Source organism: Aquarana catesbeiana, linkage group LG03, assembly GCF_042186555.1.
Source record: "Aquarana catesbeiana isolate 2022-GZ linkage group LG03, ASM4218655v1, whole genome shotgun sequence".
NCBI classification, from domain to species: Eukaryota; Metazoa; Chordata; class Amphibia; order Anura; family Ranidae; genus Aquarana; species Aquarana catesbeiana.
The window spans coordinates 319,056,119-319,072,646 of NC_133326.1; the positions used below are offsets into that span (position 1 = coordinate 319,056,119).

Sequence of the window (16,528 nt, forward strand, 5' to 3'; positions counted from 1 at the left end):
GTTTTATTTTATTAAAATGAGTGTACTGAGGTTTGTACTGTCTGCTACATACTTGCTTGTGACACATTAAAGCATATGGCCCTTTAAGCCCCTCCCACTATTTATGCAGTTTTCGTGCGGCGCTGTTATATTGCCACATACCATTTTTCTTGGGGGGGGGGGGCTGACCAGCCCCGGGTGCCAAATGTGCTAGCTACACCACTGCTCATACCTCTTTACTGGCCAATGATGCTGACTATCTAAGAACAGACCAGGTGGAGCATGAGGGGATGGCATTTTCCCTGTTAGAACACACTTGGGTATGTGGTAATTGGGGTGCTGACCGAGACATCTGAAGGTATGTGCTAGCATCGCTGAGTTTGCATTTGTTTAAAAAATATAGTTTTATTAGATTTTGCACATATACAGACACATTGGCTCGAAAGTCAACAAGAAATACCAGAAAAAGAAGGCACTACGGTACATAAAAATAAATCCACAGTGCAAGTCATGCACAGCATATTTACTCTAGCACACCATGAGCAAGTGATATCTCGCAATGACAATTCTCGCATCATAGGTGAATCTGGGTACAAGATATAATATTACAAATGGTCGGGATGATTTACTAATGGTGCTAAGACCCAAGTGCACAAGAGACCAGTGCCTCAAACAGAGCAAAGTGAGAAAGACAAGGAGAAGAGACAGAAGAAGGTAAAGAAGAAGGGGAGCCTCTGTCTTGACTGGGAGTAAACCCGGGCTACCAGCAGCACAGCTAAGGTTCTATGGATTGTCATAGAAAGGGTTGAAGTTTGGATGAAGTAGAAAAGTCAATCAATGGGTACCCCAGTGTCATAAATTTTGGGAACCTGTGATGGAGACTGGCAGTTAATTCTTCCATCTTCATTATTGAATTTCATTCTTAAACCTATTCTCTAGTGGTTGGAGGGTCTGTGCATTTTTCTCCTACAGCCTGCCCAGCACATATTTAAAGCAACAGATCTACCTTAAGTGACAAGTACGCTTTCAGAGAATGTACATCTCTCTACCTGTTCTCCACTCTCAGAAGAAGACCCCATAGAAGTCTATGAGGACACACTGCACAGATGCAGCTGGTGGTGAGGAAGATTACTCAGGTAAGCAAGCAGCTGTCAGGAAGGGGGAAATCGAACAGTTTAGATCAGGGAGTCTAGGCAGGGTGGACAGTCAAAAAAATGCATTTGTCTTTAAAATGAATAAATGGTCACTTACCTGAATTTCTGGCTTTCCATCAACATAAACAGTATTGTTATTTACCATTTCGACAATAGCTACACCAAGATTACACCTAATTCCAAAGGAAATACAGAATCCCAAGCCAGTCATAACAGCAATGATATAACGCTTGGGCAAACCACAGCAATGACAATCAAATTTCGGAAGTGTATAAATGGGGGCTTGAACAGGCTGTCCATCTTCATTCAGTTCAATATTGTCTTCTTCAACATTTGTGCCATCAATTTTCCTTAAGAAAAAAAAAGTGGTTAAAATAAAGTACAATTATTTGTCCAAGCGATATTAATCTGCAGGCAGCAGGATACATTTCATATTGAATAGGTCATAGTTTAAACAATATATTATTAATTTTACCAGTGCAACTAAAAGAATTTGTTTCACCGTTCTGAACACTGGGGAATGGGGATCATGACTGTTAGAACTACTAACACCCTAATACTATGCAGGGCAAGCACAGGTTCACTTTAATGTCGCCCCACCATCTGCCCATGTGTACCTTCCATTTATCCCCTCCACTTTATTTATTCTAAAAGAAGAATGCTTGTTCAAGTTCCATGTTGCACTTTGGAGCTCATGCGTGCTGAGGATACTTTCCCTGTCTGAGTGTGAACCAGCAAATAACCAGTGTTGTAATGGGTAAAAGGATAGAGAGTCACATACACCACATATGCAACATTGACTCCCCAGGGTAATGGCACAAGGAACAAAAAGAAAGTATACGCATCTGCAGCAGCCACTATTAAAGTGAACCTGTAGCTTTAACTTGGATGAGAAAAACAAAGTTTATTTTTAAGCACACCTCTGGGCTAACCAGTCACCCTTCCAGTCACCCCTTTCCCCTATGGGCTCATGAGAAGTGGGTTGGATGACATAGCAGGACTGGTTGTGCCTAAGATGAGCAAAAGAGAGGTTTTAGTGTGATTTATTGCACAAATAGTAAAAATGCTTGATATAATTGTTTGTTTTTTTCGTAGGGGATTTCAAGAACCTAAAACTCTGTAAGAGTTTATGCGCACAGCGCACAAACTATTTTTCAGCATTTTTAAGCCTAGCGTAAATCTCGCTTGGCTTTTCTTTGCTCCGGAAAGCCGCATGTGCTGTGTACAGTCTGAGATACGAACGAATGGCTCGTTCACAGTAGGATAAATTGTTGGATGTGCATGCACGGGTAAATGCTGACACAAAGAAGCATCAGTGTTTACAAGTGTACGCTGATGTACAACCATATACTTGTACGGGAGGCTGTACGTACCACGTGCAGCTACCCAGGTGCCATACATTTTCAGAAGATTTACGCTAGGTATAAAAAATGCCTAAATTAGTCCTTGTGCACGAACCCTTAATTGTAAGTGTAAGTTAGTTCTATGTGTCACCTGAAGTTCCATATCTTGGAAAAGGTTGGAAAACAATGAAATGCTGTTTATTGCCTACTGAAAGCATCCTAAAGAGAATTAATCGCATACAAAAAAAAAAGCAATGTACTAGTTATATAAGGTTGCATTTTACTGCTGACACTGTAACAACACATTACCGTTGCTCAAGTACTAAAAGATATTGGTTAGGTGCAAAATCTAGATATTCTTCTCATTCACTAGTCCAGTTCGCATAAGGGCATGAAATCGTTTATTGCCTTGCAGCTTTCTTCAGACCTAGGAAATCTTTAAAACTGTATTAAAATCACAAAAATAGAAAGTGCACCATCCTCGTGCATTAGCTTAGGCAGTACTTTTCTTTGTAAAATCCAATAAAATGCTTGCAAATAAGTTAAAATTACAGGCATGTAACCATTCATCACATCCTATGGACCTCCTCATACCGCTATCTTGAGATTGATCGATTTGAGTATAGCCTTGGCAATATGCAGATGGTAAACTGTAGCTAAATGATGCATTTTGAGGGACAAGCCCTCTTTTTTCCTCAAAGCTAACCTGCATGCAAATTTTCTTACCCCTAAATAGACCAGACCCAGCATAAGGCCAGATGGGTGTGGAGACTGTTGGCCTTCCACTTGGTCTGGACTATTTAGGGGTAAACATCTGTGCAATGGTTTAGCTCTGAGAAAGAGGGCTTGTGTTTGAAACGTGTCATCTAGCTATGGTTTACCATCTGCATGTTGCTAAGGCTATCCATCAATCCGAAGATAGGGAATAGAGCAGTAAGTGTCTGTAGGTTGTGATGGATGGTTACATGCCTGTAATTATAACTTGTTTTTGAGTATTTTGTTGGATTTTACAAATGAAGTGACTTCTAATGTGGAGGATGGAGCACTGTCTCTTTTTGTGGTTTTAGTATAGCTCTAAAATGTTTACATTTTAAAAATATTCAAATTATTAAAAATATTATTACAATTGTTATATTGTTTGATTAATTTAGGCATGAATATATTATTATAAGCCCAGTATTAAATTCTATTATTATTTCATTCAAATGAACTAAAGACAACAGGTACACTTGAACACTCATACAATCACTTTGGTGATTGCTGTATGTATAGCCAAAATGTTATTTTTTCCCCCAATTTTTAATAGAGTTGCAAACAATTAGATTCCCTGTCACATTCTTTTTTTTAAATCTTTATTTCTCATTTTTCATAACAAAAAATTTTTTTCCCACCAGGGGCAGTTCTAGATACAAAATGATTTATAAATTCAAAAGTTGCACAAATTTAACCCCTGAAACCCCCCCTCTACCCTCCCCACCCTCCACCGCCCTCCCCCTCCCCCCTCCCCCCCCCTTCCGCAGGACGTAGCTCGCTAGGTGCGGATCATAACCAAGTCGCTCCTATCAGTCTGTGGTTCCCTTTCTTGTTTTCGATTTATATAAACTCCTTCAGGTAGGACCAAGATCTTTTAAATTTAATCCAACCTGACCACTTCCCAGTGTGTTCCGAGTCCTCGTCAGGTTCTGTTCCCCGCCGATCTAGACACTCCACATTGAATATATCATTGAGGCCAAGAAGCCAATCTCTCACATTGGGACTCGATGGTTTCAGCCAGTTTAAGGCAATCTGCCTCTTGGCCTCGTCCAATATTATAGGGACCAGCGAGGATCTATAACTCTTGACTGTTTCCTGAGTCCCATGAAAGAGGCAAGCCCATGGGTCTTCCTTAATTTCCCTCCCCGTAATATCCTTTATAAATGCCAGAATTCTTTTCCAGAAGGCCTTTATGGTGGGGCATTCCCACCAAATATGGGCCATCGAGCCCACAGTTGAGCACCCCCTCCAGCAGGTGTTAGCCTTTGTTCCGTCCATTTTATTGACTCTGTCTGGGGTGACGTACCATCTTGCTAAGACTTTATAGTGGATTTCCGTTCTCCTACTATCTAGTGACGTGTAGTGAGCTAAACTCAAAATTTTTTCTACCATATTCCTATTGCACTGTGTCCCCAGTTCTTGCTCCCACCTTTTAACATACGGAGGCCCTACCCCCTCCTGCTCTGCTTCCAAAATTCTATATATTTGGGCAATAACACCCCCTGTGTGTTCTTTCGTGCAGAGTTGCTCCAATGGCCTGAGCTCCTCCATACCTCTGAGAGGCTTCGGTAGGTTTCCGATGAAATGGGAAAGCTGGAGATACCTCCATCTGTCAATCACCCAGAGTTCTGACTCTCTGCTCAATTCCGTGAAAGTGCGTATTTTACCCTTATCAGTGAAATCTTTCAATTGAACGGAATCCTCCTTTAGCCAGTTCCCCCCCACCTCCCTCCTCCCTGGTTCAAAAAATAAATTATTTTTCATGTGTATCAACGGTGAATTATATGTCCATTTGTGCTGTGTATGTATTTTGTCCCAATATTTAAAAGTGTTTTGCGTTAGTGTAGATGTGTTAGTGCTGAGTGCTCTAAACTTTGGAGGATTCCATAGTGACTGTGCTAGGTTATTATTACTTAAGGAGAACTCGATATCCACCCACCGTTTATCCGTCCCTTTCTTACTCCATTCCGTGATCCGTGAGAGCACTACTGCAATATAGTACCTATTTATATCGGGAACTGCTATTCCCCCTTTTTTTTTTCCTCTACTCAGTGTTGAAAAAGCAATACGTGGTTTTTTGTCACCCCAGACAGCTTCGCTGATTAATTTCCTTAAAACCTTCAGATAGTATCTTGGCATAGGGATCGGCAGCAGTTGGAATTTGTACAAGATTTTCGGAGTGATCATCATTTTGACCGTATTTGCTCGTCCGAACCATGAGAGAGGCCTAGACCGCAGTCTTCTAACCTCTTGCCTAATATCGTCTAGCAGTGGTATAAAATTTTTTTGGAATAACCCTTTAATGGTATTGACCAGCATAACTCCCAGGTACCCAATCTCTCTCTTCCAGGGAAAGGGAAATACTGTAGCTAGGTGGGCTTCTTCCTGCTTGGGTAGACTGATGTTTAAAATTTCGGACTTGGCGGGGTTTATTTTGAAATTGGAGACTTCTCCATATGTTCTGAGGATACGGAGCACGTTAGGAAGTGTTATCCTAGGATTTGAGACAAAAAATAGGACGTCGTCGGCGAACGCCGACAACTTGTGCTCCTCCGTTCCCACCCTTACTCCGCTGCAGTCCGGACTGTTCCGAATGGAGGCCAGGAGCGGTTCCAGGGACAGGACGAACAGGAGGGGGGAGAGCGGGCAGCCCTGCCTAGTACCATTTACCATCTCAAAAGGTTTGGAAATGGCACCGTTCACCCTTACTACTGCTGTTGGACTTCTATATAGGACCCTGATCCAGGAAATAAACCTGGGCCCGAACCCCATGGCTTCTAGGGTGTTCATCAAGAACCCCCAGTCTACCCTGTCGAATGCCTTTTCGGCGTCTATCGACAGGAATAGAGCTGGGGGTCCCCTAAGTCTACAGAATTCCGAGAGCAGGACTGCCCGAACCCCGTTGTCCCTGCACTGTCTTCCCGGGATGAAACCGGACTGGTCCGGGTGCACCAGCTCCGCCATGTAACTCTTTAGCCTATTAGCCATGACCTTGGCGTATAGTTTGACATCCGCGTTTAACAGGGAGATGGGCCGGTAGCTGGAACACAGCCCGGCATCCTTCCCTTCTTTCAGTATCAGAGTTATCGTAGCAGACAATGCCTCGCCTTCCATCTCATACTTAGTGCCCAGTTCGTTCCAGTATTGGCACAGCCTAGGGGCTAGTATATGTTTCATTTTCTCTAGGTAGATGGTAGGGAAACCATCGGGGCCGGGGCTCTTACCCTTCGGGGAATCTCTTAGGGCTGATATGATTTCCTCTTCCTTGATTGGTTTGTCCAGGAGATCCCTGTCCTCTATAGGCAACACCTTTAAACCTGCTTCTTTTAAGAAAGCCCTGCTCCTAGCTGCCCGGGCCCTGACTTCCTCCTTCCCTCGCCCTAGTGAGTAGAGGTCCGCGTAAAATTTTCTAAACTCCTCTGCCATACCTCTGCTGGTCGCTATCTCTTTCCCTCCTGAGCTCTTTATTTTATCTATAAAATTCCGCCTCCTTTTTTTTCTTATTAATCTGGCTAAGTGTTTATTTACTTTGTTTGCCCAGAGGTATTTATCCCTTGCTATTAAATTGAAGGTTCTACTTGCATCCTGCTCCATCCTGTCCCTCAGCTCCTCTCTCCTGGCGACCAATAAGCGGTAACAGTCCTGGTCCTGCCCCTTTTTATGTGCTTGTTCCAGATTGAATATTGCCTCGATCAATTTTTCCCTTTCTTCCTTCCTTTTTTTTTTCCGACCTGCACCTATGGCTATAAGAGTCCCTCGGATGTAGGCCTTGTGTGCCTCCCATAAAATGGGAGGAGATACTTCTCCAGTATCATTTGTCTTAAAGAAAAAATCCACCTCATTCTGGATCTGCTCTATCACTGCGGGGTCCCTGAACAAGTCCTCATTCAGCTTCCACGAGAAAGGACTTGCCATCACTTCTGGTAGTTTTAGCCTCATCGTAACTGGGGAGTGGTCTGAGAGGGACATTATCTCAATTTTGGTTTCCACAACCCTCTCCAGTAAATTGTGGTCTACAAAAATGTAGTCTAGTCTGGAGTACGTCCCGTGCACAGAGGAGAAGAAGGTGAAATCCCTTTCTTTGGCGTGCTGCACTCTCCACACATCCATTAACTGGTTGTGGAATAGTTTTCGTCTTATTGCCCTTAGTGACACCTTCCTTATCTCCTGAGCACGGGACGTACTATCCAGGGCAGGGTCTAGGCAAAAATTTAAATCTCCCGCTAAGACCATTTCCCCTTCCCCAAATGTCAGCAACTTCTCCAGTACTTGTCCCAGAAAGTTGGTTGGACTTTTATTAGGGCAGTAGACATTGGCCAACGTAAACGATCTAGGTCCAATTGAACCCTTTAGGAAAATATAACGACCATCGGGGTCTATCTGTCTATCCCTCACCGAAAAATTAGACGCCTTGGAGAGCCCTATAGCGACTCCCCTAGACCCCTTGGTAGGGGAATCCCCGTATACCCATTGAGGGATCCTAGAGGAGAACAGCCTGACCCCTGTCTCATGGGTCAGGTGGGTCTCCTGCAGGAAGACTATGTCCCCGCGCATGAGACTCAGCTCCCCCATTATTTTGTGTCTTTTCCTTGGTGAGTTTAACCCTTTTACATTGTAGGATATAAATTTAATCTCGGACATAGTCAATAGAGCAACCGTTAACCTCTGTCCTCTGCTCCTCTCGCACCCGTCTTGCTGACTCCTCCACCCACTTCTGATCCCACCCTCTACCTAAACCCCTCCCCCCCCCGACACCACCACCCTCCCCCACCCCCCAATTTCCTCCTCCCCCCTCCCCCCCCTCGGTCCCGCCCGCCTCCCCTTCCCTCCCGTCCCCCCCCACCACCCCGTGGCGCTCATTTCGCCGAAAGCCCGCCCGTATGGAAATTTTTCCCATTCCACACTGCATGACTTCTCCTCCAGGGGTTGGCTCCAGACACCGGCCTCCGTCACCCCCCCCCCCCCGAGAGGGAAAGGGCGAGGGAGGTGGGAGCACCAAGCGCCCCCCCCCCCACAGATGTATCCCAGCTCCCACCGCCCCCCCTCCCGCTAGGACCATACGTATGTTCTTCTATCCTCTTTAGCCTCCCGTCCCCTCTCTCTCTCGCTTCTCCTCCTACGTTCTGTCTATTCACGGCTGTCCGGCAGCTTGCCCGTCCCAAGACTCCCTCCACCTCTCGGTGTCGGCCACTGTCCCAAAGTACGTTAGTCTCGTGACCCTGAGAAATAAACATCCCTTTAATAGTGGAGAGGAGAGGCGGAGAAGGAGGAAGGAGAGAGGGGGGGGCGGGAACAGTGACAAAAAAAAAAAAAAAAAAAAAAAAAAAAAAAAAAAAAAAAAAAAAAAAGGGGGTCCCCTCCCCGCTCCCCCCCCGCCCGCCTCCCCCTCTCCTCCCACGCCTCCACCCCATTGCCTCTTCTATCTCTGTAACAAGTCAGGGATGGGAATGCCCAGACTGCCACAGAAGTCCTGCATTTCTTCCATGAATCTCATTCTGTATGATCTTCCGTCCTTGGTTACGATCAGGGATGTTGGGAACCCCCAGCTGTATTTTAGGTTTGCCTTCCTAAGTTGGTCTAGTATTGGTCTCATCCGTCTTCTCCTCTCCAGTGTACCAGCTGAAAGGTCCGTAAAGATCTGCAGCTCTCTGTTTTCGAAATTTATTGGGGGGGCCCCCTTTAATTTTTTCCAGATTATTTCTTTGTCCTCGTATTGATGAAATTTTACAATGACGTCCCTGGGGGAATCTTGCTTTATATGGGGGGGCTTCCTTACTCTGTGGACCCTATCGATTCTTAATATTTCGTCTTCTCGCCTGCCCAGCAAAGGATTGAATATCTTCCTCATCTTCTCTTCCAAGTTTTCGTTGCGTTGTTCCGGGATGGATCTAATACGGAGATTTTGTCGTCGGCTCTGGTTCTCCTGTTCTTCCAGTCTGTACGTCAGCAGGCGGTTTTCGTTTTGTACATTCCTAATTTGTTCTTTTAAATCTGAAATGTCCTTGGCTTGGAGCACTGAGGCCTCTTCGGCTTCCTCCAGCCTGCGGAGGAGGTGGCCCATGTCGGAGCGGACATTTGAGATTTCTGCTTTAATCACACTTTCTAGTTTATTTTCCAGTTTTGTGAACATTTCACTCATGTCTAATTTACTCGGGGCTAGGGCCATCATTCGCTGCTCTTCGGTCATGTAGCTTGCGGGTACCCCCTCCGGGGCCGGCTCTTCATGGGTCTTGTCCCCCTGTCCCCCCTTTTGTTTCTGTTGCTCCTTCTTCTTTGTACCCGTGTGTTTCGCCTCCATTCCTGGGCTCTTTAAACTAGCTTCTTTTAAATATTTTTGTATGGAGCTAGTATTTAAGCTTTCTCCTGAACTATGGGGTTCTGTTGTTCTTGATGACCGGCCTCGCATTCTTCCGGTCTCGATCCTAATTTGCCTCTGCTGGTGATTGAGTTCTAACAGATGTCACCGTCGTCCCGCTAGTCGCTTCACTCTTTTGGGATCTCCATCCCTCTGTGGGCCATATGGAAGAGGATCCGCCGTACCGCTGGGATCTATAAACTGTATTAGGTATCTACAGTGTCTGTGCCGTTTCTTTCTCCTTCCGGGCCACACAATACCTTTACCCCTATCGAGGAGAGAAATTGAGAAAACCAAGAGGGGGGCCGATGGGGGGGAAGAGTTGGACACTCTCAAGGCGTCTCAGCACCTCAGCTCAAATGTCCTCTCTAGTTTATATGGCTGGGGGGTGAGATCAGGGGCTCCCAGTAATCTAGTCCTTTTAAATTTGGGCTGATAGCAGAGGAAACAAACGCCCCAGTTAATCCAGTTATACTGGTCTCCCAGACTCACTTCAGGTTTTCTCAATTAGACCCGTACAGTTCATACAGTTCATACCCGCTTGTGTCCACTGTCATTCAGTTATGTCAGGGAAGCTTCTCCTACCTTGCTTCTTCTTGAGCAGCCTAGCGACACCCTGAGTTCTTGGATCTGTAGATCTTGCTCTCAGATGCCCACGAGTTTAGTGGTCAGCTGCAACTCCGTCCTGTAACCATCCTGTGGGAGGCTCATGGTTCGCTGGGGCTGTCAGCTGCTCGTCACGCAGAGCTGGGGAAGGGGGATGGCATACCCGTCAGCCCTGCTTGTTTCCCGTGGCGGATATGTACTACCGCCGTTGCTTCGGTAATCCTGGCTGGGGGGGGGGAGCGGTATGAGAGCGGTGTGAGAGGGGAACCGGGCGCTCAGTCGAATGCCGGCACCTCGCCGTCTCTCATCCCGCACGGCATCTCAGAGCTCCTGGACGCCTCGTCTCCCTCCTCCCGTAGGGCCGGTGCTGGGCCCCTCCCCTGTGCCGACGTCAGACGCACATCACGTGCCGACCAAGGCTCCCTGTCACATTCTAATGCTGTCTGTGTCTCACTTGGTAGGGTCATCTGTGGTATTTGTCCTAGTGACCTGTGCCACAAAGACAGAAAGTGAGTGGAAATTCAACATTTTAGAGTTGTCAACAGAAAAATAGGCAAGAGGAAATACATTGTAATTCAATAAGGACGTCTATTCTAGTGACAACTATTTTGAGGGGAGATTTGTCTTCACTTCCTCTCCTGAAGACACAACAAAAAGTAAGAGGAAATCTCCACAAAGTGAGGGGAGATTTACCCTTACTTCCTGTTGTGCTGTTAGGACAGAAAGTGAAATGATGCCTCCCCAACAGGACACAGACAGCAAAGAATAATTATCAGGGATTACAACCATTCCCTACTCTATCCAAAAGGTTTTGGCTATAGATGCACTTTAAAGTCTATGTAAAGTAGTCTGTACTGTGAAATATACAGTGCCTTGCAAAAGTATTCACCCCCTTGGCATTTTTTGTGTTTTGTTGCCTCACAACCTGGAATTAACATGGATTGTTGGATTATTGGATTATTGTTAAATAATAGAAAAAGTCAATGTGCATAACTATTCACCCCCCTAAAGTCAATACTTTGTAGAACCACTTTTTGTGACTATCACAGCTCCAAGTTGCTTTGGATAAGTCTCTATGAGCTTGCCACATCTTACCACTGGGATTTTTGCCCATTCCTCTTTGCAAAACTGCTCCAGCTCCTATAAATTGGATGGTTTGCACTTGTGAACAGCAATCTTTAAGTCTGACCACAAATTTTCTATTGGATTGAGGTCTGGGCTTTGATTAGGCTATTCCAACACATTTACATGTTTTCCCTTAAACCACTCAAGTGTTGCTTTAGCAGTGTGTTTGGGGTCATTGTCCTGCTGGAAGGTGAACCTCCATCCTAGCCACAAATCACACACAGAGTGGTACAGGTTTTGCTCAAGAATATGTCTGTATTTAGCACCATCCATCTTTCCCTCAACTCTGACCAGTTTTCCAGTCCCGACTGCTGAAAAACATCCCCATAGCATGATGCTGCCATCACCATGTTTCACTGTGGGGATGGTGTTCTTTGGGTGATGTGATGTGTTGGGTTTGCGCCAGACATAGCGTTTTCTTTGTTGGCCAAAAACTTACATTTTAGTCTCATCAGACCAGAGCACCTTTTTTGCTGAAAGTAATGGCTTTTTTCTGGCCACTCTGCCATAAAGCCTAACTCTGTGGAGTGTACGGGTTATTGTCATTCTATGTACAGATACTCCAGTCTCTGGTGTGGAACTCTGCAGCTCCTCCAAGGTTACCTTAGGTCTCTGTGCTGCCTCTCTGATTAATTCCCTCCTTGCCTGGTCCATGAGTTTTAGTGTGCAGCCGTCTCTTGGCAGGTTTGCTGTTGTGCCATGTTCTTTCTATTTGGTTATGATAGATTTGATGGTGCTCCTAGGGATCATCAAAGATTTGGATATTTTTTTATAACCTAACCCTGACTTTTACTTCTCAACAACATTGTCCCTTACTTGTTTGGAGAGTTTCTTGGTCTTCATGGCAGTGTTAAGTTAGTGGTGCCTCTTGCTTAGGTGTTGCAGCCTCTGGGGCCTTTCAAAAAGGAGTGTATGTGTAATGACAGATCATGTGACACTTAGATTGCACACAGGTGGACATCATTTCACTAACTGTGTGACTTCTGAAGGTAATTGGTTGCACCAGAGCTTTTTATGGGCTTCATAACAAAGGGGGTGAATACATATGCACATGCCAATTATCAGTTTTTTATTTCTGAAAAATAGTTTTATGTATATATTTTCTAATTTTACTTCACCAACTTAGACTATTGTGTTCTGAACCATCACATATAATTCAGATTAAAAAAAAACATTGAACTAAAGGCTGTAATGTAAAAAATAGGTAAAAAGCCAAGGGGGTGAATACTTTTGCAAGGCACTGTAGATGCATGATCTACATTATTTATCAATGTTTTTGCCCAAGGTTCACACATATAATTCAATTCTCATAAGATTTAACTAGAAAAATGTGTGGATCATGGGTGAAAGTTGTGTGAATCTTGGCTGAAAACATTGAGAAATAGACCCCTTAAAAGGGTTTGCATGTATTTTAATAATGTGATATGGCATAGACCAGAGGTCTCTAAACTATGGCCCACTCCAAGGTTTATCCAGCATGTGGCTTATGTGCACTGCCTTCCCTTCTCCCCCCTCTAAACAGCTGATGTGCACAGATTGCGTTCCCCCCCTCCCAACAGCACCCTTGACCCCCAGCAAGTCTCCAGAGCAGGAGCGCAGGTTACCTTCCTCCACTGAGCTGTGTTGGTCCAAGGATAACTGACATCCTAGCAACCAATGACATGCTTGCCCCAGCATTCAAAGGAGGACAGAACCTCCTCCATCTGCACTTGCTCCACCTTCTGGCTCCCAACTTGCTGTTACACTGTTTTGTAAGCCTAATTACAAAGACGAAGGCGGACTTAGATGTGAGGGGGACTCTGATGGAAACACTGATGTAAGGGGAGACTCTAAAGGGGACATTGATGTACAAGTAGATCTGATGGGGACACTGATGTAAGGGGGGGGGGCTCTGAAAGGGACACTGATGTAAGGGAGATATTGATGGGGACCCTGATGTAAGGGGAATTCAGATGTAAGAAATACTCTGATGTAAGTGGGGACTTTGATGAGGACACCAATGTACAAGGGGCTTTAATGGGGACACTGATGTAAGGTGTAACTCTGATGGGGACCTTGATGTAGAGGGGACTCTGATGGGGCTGTAATGTAAGGGGGAACTCTGACAGGGACCCTGATGTAAAGGAGATTCTGATGAAAATGGAGCAGACTGAATTTATTTTTGTTTGACCTTTATTAATGGCTTAAGTTTATTTCTTTGCTTTGAAGTTCTGTCTCTGTTGTTCTGAATTATATCATGCTGAAAAAAATCTCCAAGTAAAACTTGTTTATTTATTTAAATTGTATTCATTCATTTATAAAACTTCTTTTTTTAAAGTAGGCAGATATTTGTAAAATATACAAAGTGGTCCTCGTACTGAAAAGTTTGGCGATCCCTGTCATTGTCATTGCCTGTAATTTATATCTTGTATTTTATAGGAGTTAACCTTTGCTGTGTCTTAAAACATGCACCCAGTGCACTACATGAATATGTGAATGCTGGATGTACACTAAAGAACCAAAAAGCCCAATAAACTATATTATACAATAATATGCAATAGAGTACAATATTTCCCCTCTTACAGGACACAATATTCATATATCTCAGCTGTTTTACAAATCCAAAAAATAATAATTTATGTTTATTCGAGTTGATGATGGAGACAAACTATTGTTTTCACTGCCCTGGTAAAACTCCTTTTTCAGACGTGCATATAGTACACAAATGTTATTAGAGTTGCATATTACATTTTTTTCATATCTGAAAATACATTTAAGCTCTTATCATGCAAGTTATATGGATATGGTAATAAATACACATTCAAAAGCATGGTGTATACAGTGAATATATATTAATTTTGTGTATGGGGTCTTCAGTGACCGAAAGATCTATATAACACACAACAGAATATTTATTACTAAATCTCTTATGAATAGAATTACACACAGGGTAAATCTTATGGTTTATATAAAATGTTCATTTAAAAATAAGTTCCATTGTGTGAAAAGTCTCCTAAAACAGCTGTTTGTAAATCTTTTATTTTTAATGTACTTTGACATTTAACTGACAGTGTTAAATCCCATGTTGAAGTTAACGATAATACACGTATTTGCTTGCTGCTGAAACATATTATTTAAAAAAACCTCAGTTCTGTTCTTTCCTTCCATGAAAAGGGTAAAGGTAGTAAATATACTGCTCTTCAATAATGTAAAACAATAACCTGGTAATGAATGTGTAAATAAAATGCTTACTCTATTAAATACAAAATGGAAAAAAAAATGCCCATATAACATGCAAGAAGAAATACAACTCTTCATGATACCTGTTTAATAAGAACAGTGATACAGAATTGTAATATGCAAGATGAAATAAACCATGAAATATTAATGGGTCAGTCTACCCATAGCTGATATTTCAGTTTTAAGTAGGTGGATTAAATCATCTAGTGGTTTCATTATTCTCATAGTTCCAAGGGTAAAATCCTCATTCTTGAGATTCTGTCTGACCCCATTTTGAGGTGGTCCAGCTCTTTCTGTTGGGTATGTTTTGTATTAGGAAGAAAAGCAACAGCAGTACAGGGAATACCCCTGGTTCAGCAGAATGATGAAACTCCAAAGTGGGCAGGAAAAAATGTGAGGACGATGGTAGGGAGATCTTACTACCAAAGCCCAAAAAGCTGTCGGGTGACTAAGATCACTATTCTCTATGCATTTTAATATCACTTTTGGATGGACTGACCCGTTCATTTGACAAACTGCTAAAATTCAAATCCTCTAAATAAAATGATCTAATTTTATTGTTACTAATATTTTTTGTCTTTTTCCTACTTTTTTATTATTGTTTTTGGCATACAGTTCAGTATAATTGCTTCATATGTAAATGTGTATACACATACATTTAAACAGATGGCATTTTGTTTATCCATTATTTAATTTGGGCGTTAATTTGATAAGTAATTTAAAAAATACCCATGGAATTCATAACTACCTGTAAAAAAAATAAATAAATTAAAATATGTATAATACAGTTTGACATAAAGGTAATTAATAAATCAGGTAAATACCTTAATAATTCTTCTAATTAATACAATTGTTCTTCCTGTAAGTCTGGAGAACTTAATCTGTTACTGCATCGGGCTGGGGTGCACAGTTGTTCCAAAACTGTGTTTCTCCGTTTAAAGTTTCAGTGGACACCAACAGGTCCTGGGATCTATGCTTTCAGGTAATTGCCAAGCCAAATGAATTAATAGCTCTCCTAATATTTTATTTGGAAACTTATAAGATTAGGAAAGCAGATCCTGTTGGGGACCATCAAGGACTAGGGTTGAAAAGCATCACTTTGGAAAATGGAGAGAAAATAAAAGGTGTAAAAAATGTATCTTACCTTTGCAGGTGCCCCAGTGAGTCACTGATATTATTCTTCGCCTCCTCCTTTCCAGGATTCAGGATTTTTTTCTTAAATGAACTGAGTGCTTGGAAAGGCATTGTATATTGTTATTGTGTCAACTCTACTGCAGACCACTCATGCTTACTTTCTGTCATCCAGAACTAGCGCTGGCCCTTCCGGTGGAAAAATGGTTCAAACCTCACCACCTCATTCCAGCAAAACCAGTTCTATGTTCCCAACAGTTCCTTCCAAGCTTCCACTTACTGAATTAAAAAGTGACTTCTCTGTGGATTTCAAATGAGATGTTTGAATAAAGCACAGGTTTATGACAAGTGTAATTATCCCAGTAGTAGATGGAGCAGTGGATCTCACATCAGTGATCTTCTATCTGGAGGGGAAGCTGACAGCTGTGCAGGATAGCAGTAAACCCAACCAACCTATTTTCACATGTGAAGCTCAAAATGATAAAGCCCCATGCAGCAACACTATAGGACTGACTGTGCTGAACTTCCCATTTCTAAAGTGAAACAAAGGTTCACTATTTACAAATGAATTTTCCAGGTAAACTGCAAGAAGAAAAGCCCCATCTAATATTGTACATGTGCCCAGTCAGTGCCCTAGGATTCTGAGAAGTGATAATGATCCTATTTGGTTGTCATGTGTCCCTGATATTGGGAGAGATGCTACACTAGACGATGCTATAGTAACGAGGAAGCGATACGGTACTGCCAGTTTAGTTATTAATAGCATCCCATACAAAAGGGAAACAAAGAACAAGTTTATTAAACATTTAAGGGCTTCTTCCCGTCTCCATGACGCATGCAGGTGGTCATGGACTGAAATTCAC

At 43.1% G+C, this 16,528-nt stretch overlaps 1 protein-coding gene across 1 annotated transcript in view; it reads right to left on the reverse strand.

Annotated features, from left to right (window-relative positions):
- SLC17A8 (solute carrier family 17 member 8) overlaps window positions 1-16,313 on the reverse strand; it is a 73,121-nt gene extending 56,808 nt beyond the window's left edge. The window contains exons 1-2 of the mRNA XM_073620391.1: window positions 15,679-16,313; window positions 1,231-1,483 (exon numbers count right to left, since the gene is read on the reverse strand). Coding sequence (XP_073476492.1) covers window positions 1,231-1,483; window positions 15,679-15,779 — 354 coding nt within the window. The 5' untranslated portion in view covers window positions 15,780-16,313. The remainder of the gene's footprint in view (window positions 1-1,230; window positions 1,484-15,678) is intronic.
- Window positions 16,314-16,528: the final 215 nt, after the last annotated feature.